The 23,025-nt window shown below is 46.0% G+C and overlaps 1 protein-coding gene across 1 annotated transcript in view; it reads left to right on the forward strand.

The window, feature by feature from the left end:
• LOC147115735 (putative cation-transporting ATPase 13A4) overlaps positions 1–23,025 on the forward strand; it is a 124,288-nt gene that overhangs the window by 77,380 nt on the left and 23,883 nt on the right. Inside the window, exons 21-22 of the mRNA XM_085990857.1 lie at positions 6,302–6,344; positions 14,301–14,410. Coding sequence (XP_085846983.1) covers positions 6,302–6,344; positions 14,301–14,410 — 153 coding nt within the window. The remainder of the gene's footprint in view (positions 1–6,301; positions 6,345–14,300; positions 14,411–23,025) is intronic.

The following is a 23,025-nucleotide window of genomic DNA, read 5'->3' on the forward strand; positions in this document are numbered from 1 at the left end:
CTACCCCGAACACCAGCCGGTTGTATTGGTAGAGACCTTTATGAGTGTTGATCGTGAGGTACTGTTTCGAGGCTTCTTCTACCTCCATTTGCAGGTACGCCTGGGCCAGATCAATCTTAGTGAAGCGTTTCCCTCCAGATAGCGAGGCGAAAATATCTTCAATCCGCGGAAGCGGATATTGTACAGTGTGAAGGACTGGGTTCACTGTCACCTTAAAGTCCCCACAGATGCGAACCTTCTTTGGTTCCCCAGGCGTATTACTCAATGACCTCTTCATTACAGGAACGATGGGTGTAGCCCACTCGCTCCAGTCCACTTTCGACAGTACTCCTGAACGTTCCAAACCTTCCAGCTCTGCTTCAACGGCTGGGCAGATCGCATAAGGTACAGGTCTGGCCTTAAAAAACTTTGGGCTTGCATTTTCCTCTATTTTGATCATCGCTATTATGCCTTTTAGTGTTCCGAGTCCCTGCTGGAACACTTCTTATGCGTCAGTTAGCATTTTTGACAGTCGTCCAGGTGTGACGTCGTCATCCTTTTTGGCATCTACAGTCAGTGCTTGTATTGAATGCCAATCTAGCTGTATCTTCCGGATCCATTCACGTCCTAGTAGTGGTGGTCCTCCATCTGGCAATACATATAGGTCCATTTTTGGTGTTTCCTTGCCGTTATATATAACGTTCACCCTTATTTTTCCTTTGGGGTAGACTTTTTGCCCCGTGTACGTCTTCAAGACAATCTTTGTATCTCTCAAGGGTATATGCGAGAATAGCCGCTTGTAGTCCCTTCGGTTTATGACTGTTAGGGCTGATCCTGTGTCCAATTCTATTTTCACTTGGATTCCTGCTATCTTGAGCGTGACCCAGATAGTTTGGTGATCCTCCGTTTTGATCACATTATGTAGTTTCAGACAACCCAGCTCCTTGCTTCCGGAGTCTGTATCACTCTTCTGTTCGTCTGAACTACTCTCCGTCACCTTATGTACCTTCTTGTACTTCTCCTGTGGAGATTTCTTGCTGCTGGTTTATTTCCCGACCTGCAGACTCTTGTTATGTGTCCTGCTTTTCCACACTGTCTGCACACTTTGTCCTTGAACCAGCAATCATTATGGTCGTGTGTTGTTCTGCCGCAGCGATAGCACTTCACTGTTCTGTATGACATTTCATTTGTGCCATATTCTTGCGGTCTCTGTTGTATCTCTGCAGCGCCCCGTGCGGCTGCTTCGTGTGATACTGCCATGCTGAAAGCCTTGTCCAGCGTAAGATCCTTTTCTGATAGAAGCCGTTTCTGGGTTCCTTCACTTTGAAGCCCATACACAAACTTGTCCCTTAAAGTGTCTGCTAGTCCCGTTCCAAACTGGCAGTGTTTCGATAGCTTGCGCAGTTCCGTTAAATACTCAGCATTACTTTCATCTTTATGCTGGTTCCTTTTGTGAAACTTAAATCTTTCTGCTATCAGCAGCGGTGTGGGGTTTAAGTGGTCCTGTAGGATTGACACTATGTTTTCAAAATCCTTTTCTACTGGCTTCTCTGGGGTTACTAGGTTTCGTAGTAAGCCATACGTTTTTGCACCCATTGAATTCAACAATACCAGCGCTTTCTTGTCATCTGGCACTTCATTCGCCTTGCAGTATACTTCTATGCGTTCGACATATGTCGTCCAATCTTCGACTTCATTGTCGAACGCTGTGATACTGCCACTCTTCGGCATTTTTGGGTGTGGTTAGACTGGCTTAAAATGGCGTCTCCCGCGCTTTCCTTTCTTCCCTGCTGCGGCTTAAAATGGCGTCTCCCGCGCTTTCCTTTCTTCCCCGCTGCGGCTTAAAATGGCGTCTCCCGCGCTTTCCTTTCTTCCCCGCTGTGGCTTAAAATGGCGTCTCCCGCGCTTTCCTTTCTTCCCCGCTGCGGCTTAAAATGGTGTCTCCCGCGCTGCTGCCAACGCCGCTCTCGGCGGTCCTCATGGCAAATGGCGATGCCCTGTGGGTTTCGTGTGCTGCTCCTGCGCTGCTGCCAATGCCGCTCTCTGTGGTCCTCGTGGCAATGGCAGCACCTCGCGTTTTCCTGCGCGCCTCTCTCCCCCGTTGACGCTGCTCGGCCCTTGAACACCGGCTGCGCTCTGCTCTCTCTCGCCTCTCTCCCCGTTGACGCTGCTCAGCCCTTGAACACCGGCTGCGCTCTGTGCGCTCTGCCCTCTCTCTCTCCCCCATCGACGCTGCTCGGCCTTTTTCTGTGCCGCTCGGTTGGCTCTAGCCACCGCTGTCCGGGAAGGGTCTGCGCAGTACCTATTGCCAGCCCTTTTCGCTGGACCACCGTGACTGGAAAGCCAAGCCTGGCTCTCGACAGCCTCCCCTGCGATGCCCGTGCTTCTGGACTCGACCTCCTTCCACTGTTCTCCAGGAGCGAATCCCTGGGAGGTGATGCAGAGTTGCAGGTAGGTTCGAATCTTTCTCGTCGCCAATGTTAGATCCGGGTATCTTAATGTTGTGTCCTTCAATAATCAGACAAAAGACTGCAGGGAACGATCAACAGGTGTTTACTGAATGAGGGTTCAAACTGCAACTGACTGTACAGATCACTACACAGGGTTTATATACAGGTGTGGTCACTGCCGGTACTACAGGATACAGGAGCTGTAAAAAGTAGTTCTCCCCCTTAAAGGTACATACATTACAGTTTTGTCTCTAGGGTTGTGGCGAGTGTGGAGCGAATAGAGGAGTCCATAGCGACCATGACCAGAGCCTTTGTGGAGTCATTGGCGCATGAACGCATCACCACAGAAAGGATGGCAACCTCCGTGGAAAGGATGGCTACCGTAGAGGAGAGGATGGCTACAGTAGAGGAGAGGATGGCTACGGCCATGGAGGAGCTTAGTCGCCAGGGTATGGAAAACATGGTCATTGTTCAGAATAGAATGACATTTCTTGAGGAGCAATGGGCATCTATTGAACAGAGAAACCAGACCTTCATGGAAGTCCTTCTGAGTAGGACTGCCATTGCAGATACTGGTCCCCATGGGCCCCCTGATGTGCAGCAAGGTGCTCTCCAGCCACTTTCAGGCTCTGAGGGGGACCTGAACCATGAGAGGCAGGTTGGTGGCAGACCTCAAGGAAGTGGGGGCTCCTCTCCAAGCGCTCACACTTCCATGCCACTGCAGAGCCCTCAGTCAGAGCCCCACCGGAGTCCACACCCATGTGAGATATGCGTCTCAACCCCTGCACAGCCGCAGGAGCAGCAGACTGTTGACGAGCCCTCACAGGCTCACCACTCCAGAGGACATCCGCCAAAGGTGTCGAGACAGGAGCAGCAGGAAAGTGAGCAAGGGGCTTCCACATCTGCTGAAGCCACAGGGGAGGCACCACGTAGGAGCACGCGTAAGAGGAAAATTCTGCACAAATAGTCACAAGGGTAGTCACTTGGGTGCAATTTTGTGTTTACTGCAAAAATGCCATCACTTCGTTAATGTACATAAAAATTTCTGATGGCAAATGTTGCAGTTGTATCGTCTGTCATTTCGCTGGTGGGACTTCCACATTGAGGGCTTAGGCATACTTGCAACTGTCAGTATGGTGGTCAGAGTCTAGGAATCCTCCAGTTCTTGGCCATCGTCAATGCTCTGGTAAGAAGCTGCGAGGCAAAAGTGTTTGTTTGACTAGGCTAAGCAAATCTGGCCAGGATGAGTGTGTCCCTTGCATCCCGGGCAGCAATGTTGTTGCGCGCTGGCGCCTTCTGGCCTGTGCATCTTCAGGTGTGTGACTAGCAGCCTGCCGCTCCTGTTGATGCTCCTGCTGTTGGTGCTGCTGTTGCTCATGGTTCTGCTGCTGCCGCAGCTGGTCTGCATCTGAATCTGATGTCCAGGAGGAAAGGAATTAAATGTTTGCCATGCTTCTGGAATATGCCTCAGTTGAAGAAGCACTTAGTCAAGGTGGGGAGAGAGGTTTCCCAGGAGGTCACACTGGAGATGGGTGTGAGGCTCCAACCTTCCACAGGTGTGGTTAAGCCTTCTAAAAGTTGCCCCTGACCTGAGACCACTAAGTCCTGCCACCTGCAAATCATGGCTGATCAAATCTCCTCTTTAATGGTTGGCCTGCAGTTGATAGTCAGCAATCCAATAGTGCTCCCACCAGGTTTCATATTCGTGTTTCCCACCAGGCATGTTTCATGTGGGAAAAGGGTTAAAGTCACAAGGGCCTTTCAAAATAGGATTATAGAGGCCATTTAGTGGTTGTTAAGGGTCTTAACGACCAGTCCCGCCTGTTGGATGCGGGACGGAGTCGGGACCATCAGACACGACTGAGTTAAAATTGCTCAGAGTCGGAAACCAGGCGGAGGGGGGTCCTGCCCGCCAGTTTTTGCGATTTTAACCCCCTGCACGCCTCCAAGCCCACCTCCACAGCTCAATGAAAATCGAGCTCACTAAGTCAAGTGAACCCCATCAGCCTTGAACATTATTTTACCATGATTTTAAATGTATGCTTTTCAGTTGTTAATTCACTGTAGCCAACCTGGATATCCATATTGATTCATTTTTAGGACAATAACGCTGCTAGGTAGTATTCCTCATTAAGATTATCAATAGGTAAATGTATGGTAAATACTTTACAGTAGATATTTTAAAGCATTTATTTTCTTATTACCTTCAATTAAATTAATTTCCCTGCCTTCTGGCAGTAGTCTGGCCATAAATCCAAAATGGGAGCTAAAATAATTAATTTTCTTTCATAAGTCTTTTTCAAATAAGTTTTCAATGACAATTCTAGCAAATATTCTGTATTCTTTTATGCCAATATAATTTTTTCAGTTTTTCTTTTCTCTACAACTGTATAATCAAAAATAGATTAAGAAAAAATCTGCAGTCACAAAATCACAAGATAGATACAGACGTGAAAGACCATTCATTGCATGTTCGCTCATCCAGCCAGAACAAACCTATAATCCACCTTCATAGCATCGGGCTGTTTCTTAAATCATTCCAGAACACTGCCTCCAGGAAGCTGTAGACTGCAGGAAGATATCAATAAATTGGTCAGGTGGGCAGAATAGTGGCAAATGGAATTCAATCCGGAGAAGTTTGAGGTAATGCATTTGGGGAGGGCTAACAAGGAAAGGGAATACACATTAAATGGTAGGACACTGAGTAGTGTAGAGGAACAAAGGGACCTTGGAGTGCATGCCCACAGATCCCTGAAGGTAGCAGGTCAAGTAGATAAGGTGATTAAGAAGGCATACAGAATGCTTGCCATTATTAGCTGTGGCATAGAATACAAGAGCAGGGGGGTTATGCTTCAACTGTATAAAACACCAGTTAGGCCTCAGCTAGAGTACTGCGTGCAGTTCTGGTCACCACATTACAGGAAAGATGTGATTGCACTAGAGAGGGTACAGAGGAGATTTACAAGGATGTTGCTGGGAGTAGAGAATCTTAGCTATGAGGAAAGACTGGATAGGCTGGGTTTGTTTTCCTTGGAACATAGGAGGCTGAGGGGAGACCTTATTGAGGTGTATAAAATTATGAGGGGCCTCGATAAAGTGGATAGAAAGGACCTATTTCCCTTAGCAGAGGGGTCAAAAACCAGGGGGCACAGATTTAAAGTAATTGGTGGAAGGTTTAGAGGGGATTTGAGGGGAAATTTCTTCACCCAGAGGGTTGTGGGGGTCTGGAACTCACTGCTTGAAAGGGTGGTAGAGGCAGGAACCCTAACCACATTTAAAAAGTACTTGGATGTAACCTGCAGGGCTACGGACCAAGAGCTGGGAAGTGGGATTAGGCTGGATAGCTCTTTGTTGGCCGGCGCGGACACGATGGGCTGAAATGGCCTCCTTCCGTGCTGTAACTTTCTATGATTCTATGATCATTACAATTCCTGGAAGTATGGAAGTACATTCCACTTGCTGCTCATCTTTGTGTAAATTAGAATTTTATAACATCATATTTGTCCCCTAGTTATTTTTGCAATAATCTGTAGGAGCATGTTGTTCTAAATTTTATTTCAGGGCAGAAGTGATAGTATAATCTTTAGGTCTATAAGCATAGTTAGTAATTGTTTACAATGGCCATTGATATTTAAATTGGTGCATTACAGGGCCAATGCACATATCTGAAGCAATGCAATGAGTTATCTTTCAGCACTTTCAAAGGCCACATGCAGAATTTCAAAAGAGGCTTTACATATAGTTTAATAATCCAGTTAAAGTGATAATGTGCACTCTTGAAGAACAATATCTAGAAAAGGATCATTCTTCTGAGAGTTATAGTGCTAACAATTGGAGATTTCTTGGAAATGACTGATTTTTTTATTTTTCAGTTATTATGTGGGAATGTGTGGAGATGGTGCAAATGACTGTGGGGTAAGTATGGCCGGAATTCTAATCAGCAGAATACAGTTAACCTCTATCTGTAAAAGATTATCTTTTTGTTTTTGGCAACATAAAAAAGAATCTCCATTAAAAAAGTCTTTTCAGATACAGGAAACTTTCGTTTGACCGGAGGTTAAATGTCCGGAAAGCTCGATCTACCGGCAAAATTCAGGAGCCGTTTCCTATAAGTTTTTTTACTTCTCGTTGCTTTTTTTTTCCCCAGTCAGGCTCTGCAAGGTCTAGCTGAAGCTGTTGCTTAGCTACAGAGATGCTTTTAAGCTGCGGCCGACTGTTTTGAAGCTGTTGCTAAGCAATAAGGTTTGTTGATTCACATGGAGCTCAAAAGCTCCGTATGTTTTAACATTAGCGCTGGTTTCTACGGCAGTTTTGATGGTACGGCACCAGCTCGGTCCCGTCAGTGCCGGATACCAGAAAGTTTCCTGTACATTATAACAGAGAACAGACAGCAGTAAGAAAAGATTCACAGCGGCAATACCAACATTACCCCACAGCCAGTATACTGTAATTGATGTTTAGCATTAATAGTTACATATCATTTACTAACTAATATGTAGTATTAACAAAATACAACTTGATAATTAGTGCGACATGAATTATATTCTACTTATAGGACAGAAATAATTTAGTTTAGGTTATTTAGTATAGCTGTAAAGTGAAGAAACCAGTCATTTTTGATCATAGCCTTTCAATCTTTCAGAAAAAATTATTTATATTGATATGAATGGAACCGGTAAATAATCTTCTCATGCTCAAGTTATGTCATTCAACAGTTGTTTTTGTCAAATTTAACTGTTTATCTACAGTGAACATCTCAGTTTTATGTGTGGATAAAGAAAAAGATTATAAGTAAAGAAAGTGAAATATATGCAAAGAACATACCTGTAATGTAAGAGCAGAACAAATTATAACAAACCAGTCAAGGACAGGGGTTTCCCTAATTTCACGATCTGCTTATGTATATCTGCTTCACGTATCCAACATTTCCATCTTCCAGCTCCCAGTCCTATAAATGAATTGAAGCTGTCATAATTCATTCTCTAAACCCTGTTAAAGTCTTTTCAGTAAAATAAAACTAGAACTTTGGGGACTTCTGATTCAATCTAGAGTGAGGAACTTAAAGGAATCAAAGAAGTAATTAAATGAAAATGTACAGAAATTGAGGTTCTTCTTCTGACTACTCTAAACCTTTACCCGGTGAGACCTTGAACTGTATCTGAATTTTATGAGATGAGCAGGCTAATAATAGGCTGTCTTCCCCGACTGCCTTCCTTTTCTTATTTAGAGCTTCAATGTGTCTAGAAATGTCACCAGTTTAGTTACCATTTATTTAAAACAGGATTGTTAGGCCTTAGTGGTGTAAGCCAGATTGAGATCTTGCCTGATGTGACTATCATTCTGCAACAATCTTAAATAAGTCTGTAACCTTTCCATATATTAGATAGATAGTAAACCCAATTGCTTTTGGTGGGAGGACATCATACCAATCTTGAACCTGCCTTTGTATCCAGCTGAAGGTGACTGAATAGCAATCAGGAGTGGCAATCCTTGGGAAATGTTCCTCTCTCTAGTTTGGGGCGCTTAGACCAATTGTAGCACTCCAACTGGTGCCCAACATGAACCAGGGATGAAACATGGGACCTTCCCATCTGAATAGCTTAGTACCACGCCATTAATTACGTTTACTCACAAAGCTACAGAGAAACTCCATGGATTTGTTTGTAATGGTCGTTTGTCACTCTATGAGAAAATTTTATGTCAGTGATATTTGTGCATTTCAAAGTAACACAGAAACACAGCACATTGGAGCTCAAACTCGTGGCACCATGAATTAGTACGATATATTTCCCATTTCTTCTGAGTTCCCAATCACAGCTACGATATTAAGTTGTAGAGGTTTCTTATTTAGTGAGCGTGACAGGTTAAGAATCAACCGAGACTTTATAATTGGTTTTCTAATTTTATTGACATTAGGACACAACAGTTTTCCAGATAACTATGCCATACAACCTTGTCCAAGGACCACAACTCTGAACCAAGGGTGATCAGGTCCTAGTTCTGGGAGAGTTGAGGGGGTTAATTCTTCATCGACAACTTCTTCTTTGAATGCTTCTTGTGGTCTTCTAAAAATCACTGTAAGCCTGGGTGTTTTATATATTATCTCTCTTTGAGTCCGTTACTGGGCAGAATAACCATGTATAAACTTGTTTTTCTTTGTTTTCAACTGCAGCCCTTATCTTTTCCTTTGTTTCATTTTGCAATAGCAAGCAAGTTTCAAATAAGACTCATCTTTGAGGAAAACTGCAAATCAGCAGTTAGTCTGCAACATTTTCTCTCTCTCTCACTGCAGCTTCAGCAGTAAACAAGATCCAGCATGCCCTCTGATTTTGGCCAAGCTGGTAATTTTATTATTCTGAGGCCTTTGCTCAATTGGTGTTTCTCAGTAGGCTATTGATCCCAAATTCATCCACCTGTAATTTTATTTCGATTGTATCGGCTGCACATGAGTTATCCCTCATTTGCTGTTCATACTTTTAATCAATTCTGTTCATTTACCAAGTATTCACCCTGCTAATCCAGGGCATCAAGTCCATTCCTTTAGCCATCTCACGGTACCTGGGTGAGCATCATCCTGACAGTTTCCACTGCATAGGCCTTACATAGTCCTCAAAAAGTCCAAAATCCTTCAAAGTGCTTTGTATCAGCGAACAAGGGAAAACTGAAAAGATAGGCATTACTGAGCCATTATTAGTTCCTGGCACAAAATTAGCACTTTTAGTAGACTAGGTAGCCTATTTGCCTGCCCTCTCAGCTGCAGGAGGTGCCTAACTCAGTCAAATAAGACAAGAAAAACTAGAGGATAATATATCCTCCCAAAAAATAAGAGTTACTGCAGCTTGTGATGAAATATATGCCTTCATCAGCCCCTGTGTTTTACCTGCATTGTATTGTGTGTACCGCCCCCTTTTCCCCTATTGTGTGTATTGGCTCCACCCCTGTCTTTTGTCATATAAAGGTCTCAAAAGCTGTATGAGTCATTCTGCCAGACGAATCCGATGTGGAATGACGTGCAATGTTCTTAGCGATTAAAAGCCTTCAGTTGAATCCTTTAACTTCTTGTCCTTGAGTTATTGATGGCACATCAATTTTAATCACTAAAACACCAAGATGGATCGACTCCTGAAACCAGAGCACTTGGATCTGGACCCCCATGCCACAGACGCAGCCACACAGTTCGGACACTGGTTCCAATGCTTCGAATTTTTCATCGAAAGCTCAGCCACCGCCATAGCAGCCACGACCGCCACCGGAGACGTGAAACTGGGAATCCTGCGAAACTGGGTTAGTCATCGGGTCTCCCCTCTCATCCAAGATGCCACCAGCTACGAGGATGCCTGCACCATTCTGAAGGCCCACTACGTGCGGCCAATAAACGAGGTGTACGCCAGGCATCTTCTGACTACTCGCACGCAGCGGCATGGTGAGTCACTAGAGGACTTCATGCTAAGCCTAAAAGTACTGGGCAGAGACTGTAACTGTAAGGCCGTGTCTGCCATCGTGTACACGGAGGAGCTGATTCGAGACTCCTTTATTGCGGGCCTCAGTTCAAATTACATTCAGCAGAAACTGTTTGAAAAGGAGGGACTGGACTTAAAACAGGCTATGGGCATAGCGCGATCGCTGGATATGGCCCAGAGGAACTCTGAATCCTGTTCCTCAGGCCACGCGGCCCACTCCGCCTCGTGCGCGCCGTGGGGGCCGCCATCTTGGAAGCCATCTTCACCTCCCAGGTCTCAGGCCAGCCCAGCACCGTCGGAGCCCCAGCCTCCACCCAGGAGCCCCACTACTGCCGCGATGCATCGGGGCCCGAAATGCTACTTCTGCGGCCAGGACAAACACTCCAGGCATCTGTGCCCAGCGAAGGGCACCACCTGTTTTAAATGCAGGAAGAAAGGACATTTCAGTAAAGTCTGCAGAGGGAACCCCGCCTCCAACTCCGCCACCGCCACGTGCGCGCCGTGGGGGTGGCCATCTTGGACGCCATCTTGTCCACCCTCATGGAGTCCACCATCTTGCCCCGACTACACGGACCCCCAGGACCCACTGGTGGCCTCAATCACAGTGGATCAATCCAGGCCGCATCCGTTGTCTAGATCGATGATGGACATAGAGGTAAACGGGAACAAGGTTAAATGCTTGATTGACTGCGGGAGCACCGAAAGCTTTATTCATCCTAGCCTGGTAAAACGACTTTCACTAACGATAGTCCCTACACAGGGCAAAATCGCCATGGCTGATAAGACTCATACCTCAAAAATTACAGGTTTCTGCGCGGTTATGTTGTCGGTAAAAGGCAATGATTACAGAGATTTTAAACTGTTGATAATGCCAGATCTCTGTGTGAGCGTGATCTTGGGTCTGGACTTCCAGTGCCACCGCCAAAGTATCACGCTTACCTACGGTGGGTCCCAGCCACCCCTCACAGTGTGCAGTCTGGCTACCCTGAAGGTCAAGCCGCCCTCTCTGTTCGCCAACTTCGCACCCAACTGTCGACCCATAGCGACCAAGAGTAGGCAGTACAGCTGGGAGGACAGACGGTTCATTGCGTCGGAAGTAGAAAGACTCAAGCGGGAGGGTATCATCGAATGCAGTACCAGCCCGTGGCGCGCCCAGGTAGTAGTAGTTAAGGTTAGCGAAAAGAAGCGGATGGTGATAGATTATAGCCAGACGGTTAATCTATACACCCAGCTAGACGCCTACCCTCTGCCCCGCATAGCGGATATGGTTAACCAAATTGCGCAATACCGGGTGTTTTCCACCATCGACCTAAAATCGGCATACCACCAGCTCCCCATTAGGCCGGAGGACCGTCCATACACCGCCTTCGAGGCGAACGGACGCCTCTACCACTTCCTCAGAGTCCCCTTTGGGGTAACGAATGGGGTCTTGGTCTTCTAGCGGGAGATGGACCGCATGGTCGATGAGAACCAGTTAACAGCCACCTATCCATACCTAGACAACGTCACCATCTGCGGCCACGACCTGCAAGACCACGACTCGAACCTCGCGAGATTTCTGAAAACCGCCCTCAGACTCAATCTCACCTACAACGAGGATAAGTGTGTCTTTAGCACCACGCGCCTCTGTATCCTGGGCTGCGTGGTGGAAAACGGGGAAATCGGTCCGGACCCCGACCGATTGCGCCCCCTACGGGAGCTACCCCTACCAAACACTCCCAAGGCCCTGAAAAGGTGCCTGGGGCTTTTCTCCTATTACGCCCAATGGGTCCCCAATTATTCCGACAAGGCCCGTCCCCTCCTGAAATCAACGTCCTTCCCGCTCACGGCCGAGGCCCACGCCGCCTTCAACAGCATTAAACACGACATTGAGAAGGCCACGCTGCAGGCAGTGGACGAAAACATCCCTTTCCAGGTCGAAAGCGATGCGTCCGACTTCGCTTTAGCAGCCACCCTCAACCAGGATGGGCGGCCCGTAGCCTTTTTCTCAAGAACCCTCCAAGGGCCCGAGATCAGGCACTCCTCGGTAGAGAAGGAGGCCCAGGCCATAGTGGAGGCAGTGCGGCACTGGAGGCACTACCTAGCCGGCAAACGCTTCACCCTGCTTACCGACCAGCGGTCGGTAGCCTTCATGTTTAACAACAAACAGAGGGGGAAGATCAAGAACGACAAAATTCTCAGGTGGCGGATCGAACTCTCCACGTTTGAGTACGACATAATATATAGGCCGGGGGCCCTCAACGAATCCCCCGACGCCCTATCACGAGGGATGTGTGCCAGCATCCAGGGGGACAGGCTACAGGGCCTCCACAATGGCCTCTGCCACCCGGGGGTCACCCGGCTATTTCACTTTATAAAATCCCGTAACCTGCCCTATTCCATCGAGGAGGTCCGGTCTATGACCAGGGACTGCCGCACCTGTGCGGAATGCAAGCCCCGTTTTTTCAGGCCCGACCGAGCCCACCTGATCAAAGCTACACGGCCATTCGAGCGCCTGAGCTTAGATTTCAAGGGACCACTCCCCTCCACCGACCGCAATGTGTACTTTCTCAACATTGTGGACGAGTACTCCCGCTTCCCATTCGCCTACCCCTGCCCAGACATGACCAGTGCCACGGTCATCAAGTGCCTCGGCAGCCTGTTTTGCACGTTAGGCATGCCGAACTACATCCACACTGACAGGGGGCGTCGTTCATGAGCGACGAACTGCGCCAATACCTGCTGTCGGAGGGGATAGCCATGAGTCGGACCACTAGTTATAACCCCCGGGGTAATGGGCAAGTGGAGAGGGAGAACGCGACGGTGTGGAAGGCGGTCACCTTAGCACTAAGGTCTAAAGGCCTCCCTACCTCCCACTGGCAAGAGGTCCTCCCAGATGTACTCCACTCGATAAGGTCGCTACTGTGTACTGCTACTAACGCCACTCCTCACGAGAAGATGTTTGTTTTTCCCGCAAATCAACCTCGGGAGTGTCCCTACCTTCGTGGCTCTCCACCCCAGGGACAGTCCTATTATGGAAGCATGTGAGGGGCCACAAAACGGATCGCCTCGTGGAGGCAGTACACCTACTCCACGCAAACCCACAGTACGCGTACGTCAAGCACGCCGACGGGCGTGAGGACACCGTGTCCATAAAGGACCTCGCCTCGGTAGGAAGCGACGACGACCCATCCTCACCACCCCCAGAAGAACCTCCACCATCCCCAGAGGTATCCTCACCACCCCCAGAAGTACCTGCAACACCCCCAGCACATGGGTATGCCCAGGAGGGCACCACGGACTGCCGGTCGGAACCCGAGGTACTGTTGCGACGTTCAGGAAGGACTATCACACCCCCGGACAGACTAAATCTGTAGAAGGGGTGAATGTGATGAAATATATGCCTTCATCAGCCCCTGTGTTTTACCTGCATTGTATTGTGTGTACCGCCCCCCCTTTTCCCCTATTGTGTGTATTGGCTCTGCCCCTGTCTTTTGTCATATAAAGGTCTCAAGAGCTGTATGAGTCATTCTGCCAGACGAATCCGATGTGGAATGACATGCAATGTTTTTAGTGATTAAAAGCCTTCAGTTGAATCCTTTAACTTCTTGTCTTTGAGTTATTGATGGCACATCACAGCTATCACTGGCGAGTCCTCAGCAGAATAGTCATTGATAGGCTTCCCATCAGCTAATCTCATACAGCAGCTGTTGTGCTGATTGGCTATTTATATGATTTTCTGCTTAGACATTTACAGTGAAAAACATGTACCATTGAGGAAAATTGAGAAATGAGACTTCAGAAAAGACTAAAATGTGTTTGTTGCTTTCTGAAACAAATTGATTAATCTTCCTTCTTTACTTTTGTTTTATGGTTTAACTAACCTCTTTAGTGTGACTGGCTATTTTATTGGAATGAACAAATTCAGTAAATATAACTTGAAATTTAAAATTTACTATCTTTCATTTGTAAAGAACAGGGGAGAAATTCAACATCGTTTTGCCCATTTTTTTCGGTGCAAAATGAAGGCTGGGAGCACAAATTTAAGGTCATGCGCTAAATCTTCCCCGCAAGTGCGCCGGCCGCCAAATTGAAAGCTGCCAACTGAAACAGGCATTGAGGACCATGCACATGCATTGGACATGCGATTTTCATCCGCAGCTCACCTGTTTAATTCAAATGAGGCTCGATACTGAATATCTGTCAGGCGTCAGGGACCAGCACACAAAGCAATCACTTTGCCGACTTGTCGCCCGTTTTGGCCGCATGTCCAACTTTTCAGCCACTATATTTGTAGTTTACTACAAAAATGATCTAAGTGAAAAATCACAAGTCTGTGGTTTAAAAAACACAATTTCCACAAGACTAATCTAGTTAGGGTTGAAAACATGAAGAGATGCAGATGTATGAGTTGAAATATTTTTATTTCTAGGCTTTAAAGACTGCTCATGCAGGGATCTCACTGTCAGAACAAGAGGCCTCTGTAGCTTCACCGTTTACATCAAAAATTCCCAATATTGACTGTGTTCCACTTCTTATCAAGTAAGTCCACCAGCATCTATTCAAACTCTACAAAAGTTGTGAGAATTCTCAATTTGAACACAGTCATTTTATTATGTGATTGTGCTTAAAAATCTTACTTTGGCAGAAAAAGCATTTAAGTATCCAGCTCATGCTGAACCATAATTGGAAATTAATTCATATAGATGACAATGTAAGTGCCAGGATATCACGAAGAATGAATATTGGCTAAGATATTTGACAATTAACAGCACTTTCGAACATTAATATAACTGTACAAAATTGTGAGGTATTTAATATATGAAGCAAAATAACATGTTTTGGGATTAGCTTTTGTGCCTCTTTCTATGAAGTTTCTCAAAATACTGCATGAACCGGAAACATGTTTTGTTTGTAATGCTTTAGTAGTGAGGAGTTAATCTGCATTTCAGGTTTTTTTTATACTATCATCCCATTGGGAATATCTAGAAGCATGGGAGTCTGGGTGCCATTTTCAGTCTTTATAAATAGATCAGTCATCAGTCAAGTGCTACTCACACTTACAAAAAGTCACAAGCGTGCTAGTTTTCGTCATATGTGACTTTTGCTGGATTATCACAAGTCCAGTTAGTTTTATTGTGTAAATTTAAATGTTAATGCCAAGTGGTAAGAATGACCTTTCTACCATTAAATACTGCCTCCAAGCAATAAAATAATTAATTGCATCTGCATCCTGATATTCGCCCGGATTTTGCAGTCAGCGGCAAACAGTGCTCGCTGTTCATTGCACTTACACTTGCCCACAAACTTCCTGTGGGCTTTTACACTGCGATTTGCGGTAATTTGAGAGCTGAAACAGCATGGCGCCCTCTACAGGGGATCTGGGACCAAGAGTGAACAGGACAAGCAACAGTATGTCTCCTTCACCAATCAGATTGAAAAATCTTTACTGAGACACACAGGCCGCGATTTTACTTACCTCGGCGGGTCCGGGGCAGGTGACTTTGATGGCGGGTCCCAACTCCGTTGCTGGCTCCATCCCGCTCTGTGAAATTAATTTACCTCAGTAGGGCTTGCTAAGCCCGCCCGGTGTGTTTCCCCGGCCAATTAGAGGAAGCGGGTCTGGTGACGCCATTTCATGATGCATCATCAGCCAGTTTCCTGAAAGGAACCATGGCCAACTTTATTTTGACATTTGTGCTGTCAGTGTTCGACAACATTGAAGTGCTGCACACACTGATAATGACTGCACAGATGCACAGGGCTGCACCCAGGTCCTCCCATGACTCCCTCCATATGCTTATGGAGGGAGTCACAGCACGCAGGGAGGTCCTCTTCCCTTCCGATGGGCGGAAGAGACCTCCCCAGGAGACCAAGGCAACCTGGTTGCACATTGCACAGGAGGGCACAAGCAGGGATGTCGTCAGGAGGACCTGGGTGCAGTGGTGCAAACTTTTCAATGATCTCATTCGATCACAAAATGTTAGTACAAAGCCACACTCAACCTCATCCTGCTGTGCCTCTCATCACATCCCCATCACTCTGCCTTCTCTACCCTACTCGTGCACCTCCTCACTCATCAACTTACCTTGAACCTCCACCCATCCCTCTCTATCTACATTATTACATCCCTATCTCACTAGCCACCCCTCACACTTGCCCTCATTCTAGTGCAATCATACCAACTAACAATACACAAGGGTGTTTTATCCAATGTTCATGTAAAGTTTCTGTTAATATGCTGTCAAACATTGAAACCTTTCTTTTCAACACTTTGCATTCTTGGACAGATTTGTGTGGACCTTTGGAAGTGGCTTAGTGAGTTATAGTAAATGGTGAGACGTAATGGTACCTCCCCCCCCCCCCCGCAATGGTGGTGAGTGTGAATGGAATGGCGTGAACATTGTAGGGACGCTTTATGACGTTGGTGTGGGGTGGTGCCAACCTGGCGCATCATATGGCAGCCAAGGTGTACAGCGTCAAGTGAAGTAAATCTAACCATGGTGAGGCCATCCCTGCACAGGTGCTGATGCCCACTGTCCTGTGCAGCATCAGGTGATTGCGGAGAAGGTTGATACTGCTGTTGTTAGTGCTGCTGGTGTGCCTGTTGCTGCTGATGTTGTGGCTGATCATGGTCGGATTCTGAGGACTAAGGTGAGGCAGTAATAGAGGGCACCCATGTTGATGGAATAGATGGCAGGTGATGTACAGATGACAGAAGCGATCTGTCAATGGTGAGAGTTCTTCCAAAGAGGTGATACTGGATGGAGAGTGGAAAGTGGAAAGCCTGCAGAATCTGTGCTGGAAATGGACTGAGAAACAGTTTGTGGCTGAGGAAAGTGAAGATCTGTCAGCTGGGAGCTTTTACTGTACATTTGAAGCTGTCAAGGAATCAGCTGGAGCAATGGCCACTGAATTCCTGCCTCAGGTTGACAGCCGTGGTCCCCGAACAGTGTGGTTCCCGTGGCCATGAAGTTAAAGTGAAAAGGTAAGTTAAAAAAGCCTGTTATTGACCTGTCAACAAGGCAGTAATGAGCTTAATTGGGTTGCCCACTGCTGCCTGCTGAATCTGCACAGACCCGACATTGGGAAAGGCGCGTGGTGGCAAGTTGAGAGCGGGGTCCCAATCCGCTGTCAAAAAAAAAACACTTTCCCCTGACCCGCCACCGAACCTGCCCGCTGATCCCCTGGAAAATTCCCCCCGCAGAGTCTAAACCAGGAAGTGCAAGTTACAATAATTAATTCAATGTAAAATCAGGTGCAGAAAACAAAATAAAGAGAGGGAAAGAAAGATAGGATTAAGAGAGAGAGATAAGAGTCAAAATGAAAAAGTTAAAAAAATTACATTTTTCAGTTTTTTTAAATCTCCGACAACAATTAAAATCTGAAAGAATGAGACTCCACACTTATAAAAGTAAATTTTCAGTGCCAGAGAGGTTGTTTGGCAGTAATTAAGACTTACCAGCGTTGTTAGCCTCATCGTTATTCTTACTGCAAAATCCGGGTCATTGTATAACCTATGAGGTAGATTTTTAACTTGCTGCCCTGGCATAAAACTGGCGTCACTGCTTGTTATATAGACTGCTTGAGTTTTCATTTCCATAATGCCAGTTTTACGTCTGGGCAGCAAGTTGAAAATCTACCCCTCTGTGGCTCATCAAATATCACATCAAGAGTAGGTTGCTTTTGTTTTTGTTTAAGCAGGCCAATTTGCAACACAGCTTTATGTTGCAAAATACCTTGAAAGTTCATAATATAATGAGAGCACATGAACTTTTGGCACTTTTGTCTCCCCAGTGTGTGCAGTGCAGCTTATAAGTCTGCCTTGATGTAAAAGTGAATTCTTGAAAAACTGCAAATATTATATAGATTTAAAAGAGAACCAACAGGGCCAGTTCCAATGGATCCGCCAGACCGTGAACCGGGGCCATAACCTTGATGTGAAAGTTGGCTGAATGATTTTAAGGTCACAAACTGCAGGACTGTTAGCGCAAGGGGGTTTGGTCTCAGTGAAACTTAAAGTAGGAAGAAGTGTTTAGGTGAAGTGCTGAGCTATCAGTGCATACCTTGCCTCTCGGGCCACTAGGTGTTCATCATGCCCTTCTTCATATCCTTCAGTGTGGTCTTCACCCTCTTCTTTCTCATCAGATGACTCCTGTTGCCCTTTTACCTGCTGCAGCTCCAGCCTTCTCTGTTATGCTATGTTATGAAGGATGCACAGTGATTTGTGAGACTCTGGCTGGGGATTATTGCAGGGAACCCCCAGACATGTAAAGACACCTAAGACACAGGAAGTGTTGATGAAAAAGTTGTGTGAAGCTGTGTTGGGACAATTTATTTGCTACACGTGGACAGGAGGGCTCCTAATGGATAGAGCTCTGACAATTATCTAAATGTATATTTTATTAGTGCCTGGTACACCAGTCTTCAAGTTTATGTGGGTGTTTCAGGATCTACTTTCTCATTGTCACTGCCTCTTTCCTGCGCTATACTGCCTTTTGGATTCGGCTTTTCTTCTTTCATGGTTATGTCTCTTGATACAGCAAAGTTGGGGAGCATGCATAAACCGATAATGATCCCGGAGACCCTATGAGCCTGTAGTCCCTGATCTGTGCAGCCATCTGAAGCAGTGCTTCAGAATATTAGTGGCATACTCAGTAATGATTCTAGTGGCTGCATGGGCCTCATTATATCTTCATTAAGATTCTCTATGTAGCTGCTTCATTAAACAAAGGTGAAGAAAGCAGCTTTGTTCTCCCAGTAGGTATTCTTCCAATCTCACCTCATCTGCAATTAAGGCTGACACAATTGATTGATGTAAAATAATGGCATCACGGGAACTGCCAAAGAATTGGACATTGCCCTGTATGGTTCTGTTCTGGTGGTCACAGTTCAACAGAGCACCAAGATCATAGAACCCTTTCTCTTTTGGGTGCTTCATTGGAAAAAGCTCAAAGGCAACACTGGTGCAATTAATCACCCCTTATACTTGTGGAAAGCCAACAATGTGATAGAATTGTACAATCCTCTCACACTGCTGCAGCTGCACAATGGTGAATGTTTGGAACATTTTGGCTCTCATAACTGTAGCACCAGTCACCCTTTTATTGCAATTCTGGGTAGTGAACTGGGTGACACTACAAATATTTTTATTTATACATTCAAGGGATGTGGGCATCGCTGGCAAGGCCAGCATTTATTGCCCATCCTTAATTGGCCTTGAGAAGGTGGTGGTGAGCTGCCTTCTTGAACCGCTGCAGTCTGTGTGGTGAAGGTACTCCCACAGTGTTGTTAGGTAGGGAGTTCCAGGATTTTGATCCAGCGACGATGAAGGAATGGTGATATATTTCCAAGTCAGGATGGTGTGTGACTTGGAGGGGAACTTAGAGATGGTGGTTTTCCCATGCGCCTGTTGCCCTTGTCCTTCTAGCTGGAAGAGATCACGGGTTTTGGAAGTGCTGTTGAAGAAGCCTTGGCGAGTTGCTGCAGTGCATCTTGTGGATGGTACACAGTGCAGCCACAGTCCACTGTGGTTGGAGGGAGTGAATGTTTAAGATGGTGGATGGAGTGCCAATCAAGCGGGTTGCTTTGTCCTGGATGATGTCGAGCTTCTTGAGTGTTGTTGTAACTGCACTCATCCAGGCAAGTGGAGAGTATTTCATCATACTCCTGACTTGTGCCTTGTAGATGGTGGAAAGGCTTTGTGGAGTCAGGAGGTGAGACACTTGCTGCAGAATACCCAGCCTCTGACCTGCTCTTGCTGCCACAGTATTTATATGGTTGGTCCAGTTAAGTTTCTGGTCAATGGTGACCTCCAGGATGTTGTTGGTATGGGATTTGACGATGATAATGCTGTTAAATGTCAAGGGGAGGTGGTTAGACTTTCTCCTGCTGGAGATAGTCATTGCCTGTTACTTGTGTGGCCCGAAAGTTGCTAGTCACTTATCAGCCCAAGCCTGAATGTTGTCCAGGTCTTGCTGCATGTGGGAATAGACTGCTTCATTATCTGAGGAGTTGTGAATGAAACTGAACACTGTGCAGTCATCAGCAAACATCCCCACTTCTGACCTCATGATGGAGGGAAGGTCATTGATGAAGCAGCTGAAGATGGTTGGGGCTAGGATACTGCCCTGAAGAACTCCTGCAAGCTAGTCTTAAAGGAGCTGGAGAATTGATAGCTGAAGTGATCTTGACAGTCATTGAATGTGCCATCCAGATTGCATATGTTGTCTGGAAATTGCACAGCTTAGTCACTGCTTCCCTGCTGAACCTTAGTTTCCTCATGCACTGTTCTTCAGTCAACCCAGATAGCTGTCAATAGGGGAATAAAATGAATGGATGGTATAGCAAATAAGGTAAAGGGGAGATTTAATAGAGGTATTCAAAATCATGAAGGGTTTTGATAGAGTAAATAAGGGGAAACTGTTTCCAGTGGCAGAAGAGTTGATAACCAGAGGACACAGATTTAACGTAATTGGCAAAAGAACCAGAGGATAGATAAGGAGAAATATTTTTATGCAGCAAGTTGTTATGATCTGGAATGCACTGCCTGAAAGGGTGGTGGAAGCAGATTCAATAATAACTTTCAAAAGGGAATTGGATAAATACTTGAAGGGGAAAAATTAGCATGGCTATGGAGAAAGGGCAGGGGAGTGGGACTAACTGGGTAGCTCTTTCAAAGAGCTGGCACAGGCACGATGTGCCGGATGGCTTCCTTCTGTGCTTTATCAACACAGATAAATGTGAGGTATTACATGTTGGTAAGAAAAATAGGGAGGTCACATATTACTTGGAAAATAAGAATTTAAATGGGGTAGAGGAGCAAAGGGATCTCGGAGTACAAACACAGAAATCACTAAAAGTATCGACACAGGATAACAAGGTCATAAAAAAATACAAACCGAGGGTTTATTACAAGAGGGATAGAATTGAAAAGTAGTGGAGTTATGTTAAACCTGTATCAAACCTTGGTTGGACCACACTTGGAGTACTGCGTACAATTCTGGTCGCCATATTATAAAAAGGATATAGAGGCACTGGAGAGGGTACAGAGAAGATTTACAAGGATGACACTAGAAATGCGAGGGTATACCTATCCGGAAAGGATGAACAGGCTGGGTCTCTTTTCTCTTGAAAAGAGAAGGCTGAGGGGTGACCCAATAGAGGTCTTTAAAATCATGAAAGGTTTTGATGGAGTTTCCTTTGGCAGGAAAAGTAAAAAAGCTAATTATTATTTAAATAGAGAGAGATTACAAAATGCTACAGTTCAGAGGGACCTGGAGGTCCTTGTACATGCAGGTACAGCAAGTAATCAAAAAGGAATGTTGGCCTTTATTGCAAGGAGGTTGGAGTATAAAAGCAGGGAAGTCCTGCTACAACTGTACAGGGTATTGGTGAGACCACACCTTGAGCACTGCGTACAGTTTTGGTCTCCTTATTTAAGGAAGGATATACTTGCATTGGAGGCAGTTCAGAGACAGTTCACAAGGTTAATTCCAGTGACGAGGGGGTTGACTTATGAAGAAAGGTTGAGCAGGCTGGGCCTATACTCATTGGAATTTAGAAGAATGAGAGGTGATCTTATTGAAACATATAAGATGCTGAGGGGGCGCGACAAGGTTGATGCAGAGAGGATGTTTCCCCTCGTGGGGAAATCTAGAACTCGGGGGCAGAGTTTAAAAATAAAGGGTCACCCTTTTAGAACTGAGATGAGGAAGAATTTCTTCTCTCAGAGGGTCATAAATCTGTGGAATTCTCTGCCCCAGAGAGCCGTGGAGGCTGGGTCATTAAATACTTTTAAGGTGGAGATAGACAGATTTTTGCAAGATAAGGGAGTGAAGGGTTATGGGGAGCAGGCAGGGAAGTGGCTTTGAGCCCATGATCAGCCATGATCTTATTGAATGGCGGAGCAGGCTCGAGGGGCCAAGTGGCCTATTCCTGCTCCTATTTCTTATGTTCTTATGTTCTTAGACACAGAGAGAGTGTTTCCACTTGTGGGGCAAGCGCAAAGCTAGAGGCCATCAATTTAAGATAGTCACCAAGAAATCAAATAGGGAATTCAGAAGAAACTTCTTTACCCAGAGAGTGGTGAGAATGTGGAACTCGCAGGGAGTGGTTCAAGCGAATAGTATAGATGCATTTAAGGGGAGGCTAAACAAGCATATGAGGGAAAAGGGAATAGAGGGTTATGCTGATAGATTTAGATGAGGAAAGACGGGAGGAGGCTCGAGTGGAGCATAAATACCGGCATGGACTGGTGGGCCGAATGGGCTGTTTCTGTGCTGTGTATCCTGTGTAATCCTATGTAATCCTATGTATGATTCTATGATAGAAGTAGTCTGGACATTATCCCTTTGATGCCACCTTACTTCTCTGCCAACTCGTTCCTGCTACTACTTATCTTTCTCAGCTAAGTCAAGTGCTCGAGGAGCACTGAGTGCAATCCCATTGAGCGGTGTTTATAGAAAAAAGTTGATCAGAAGAAAATCTAAAAAATCAACTGCTTCTTGATGAATCTCTACTACAGAGATATTGGGCTCGATTTTCATTGAGCTGTGGCAATTTTAACTCAGGCGTGTCTGATGGTCCCGACTCCGTCCCGCATCCAACAGGCGGGACTGGTCTTTAAGGCCCTTAATTACCACTAAATGGCCTCTATAATGCTATTTTAACAGGCTCTTGCAACTTTAACCCTTTTCCCACGTAAAACACGCCTGGTGGGAATCACGAATGTGAAACCTGGCGGGAGCACTATTGGATTGCTGACTATCAACTGCAGGTCAAACATTAAAGAGGAGATTTGATCAGCCATCATTTGCAGGTGGCAGGACTTAGTGGTCACAGGTCTGGGGGAACTTTTACAAGGCTTAACCACACCTGTGGAAGGTTGGAGCCTCACACCCATCTCCAGTGTGGCCTCCTGGGAAACCCCTCTCGCCACCTTCACTCAACGCTTCCTCAACGGAGGCATATACCAGAAGCATGGGAGCCATTTATTTCCTTCCCATCTGGGCATTAGAGGAGGTCAAGCACCAGCCACGGCACCAGCAGAACCAGGAACAACAGCAGCACCAGCAACAGCAGCAGAAGTGCCAGCCTGCTGCTCACCCACCTGAGGCTGCACAGGCCAGAAGGGGCCAACGCCTGGAAGCCCATCA

Source organism: Somniosus microcephalus, chromosome 6 (genome assembly GCF_052327205.1).
Source record: "Somniosus microcephalus isolate GS21.2 chromosome 6, FLI_Smic_1.0, whole genome shotgun sequence".
Lineage (NCBI taxonomy): Eukaryota > Metazoa > Chordata > Chondrichthyes > Squaliformes > Somniosidae > Somniosus > Somniosus microcephalus.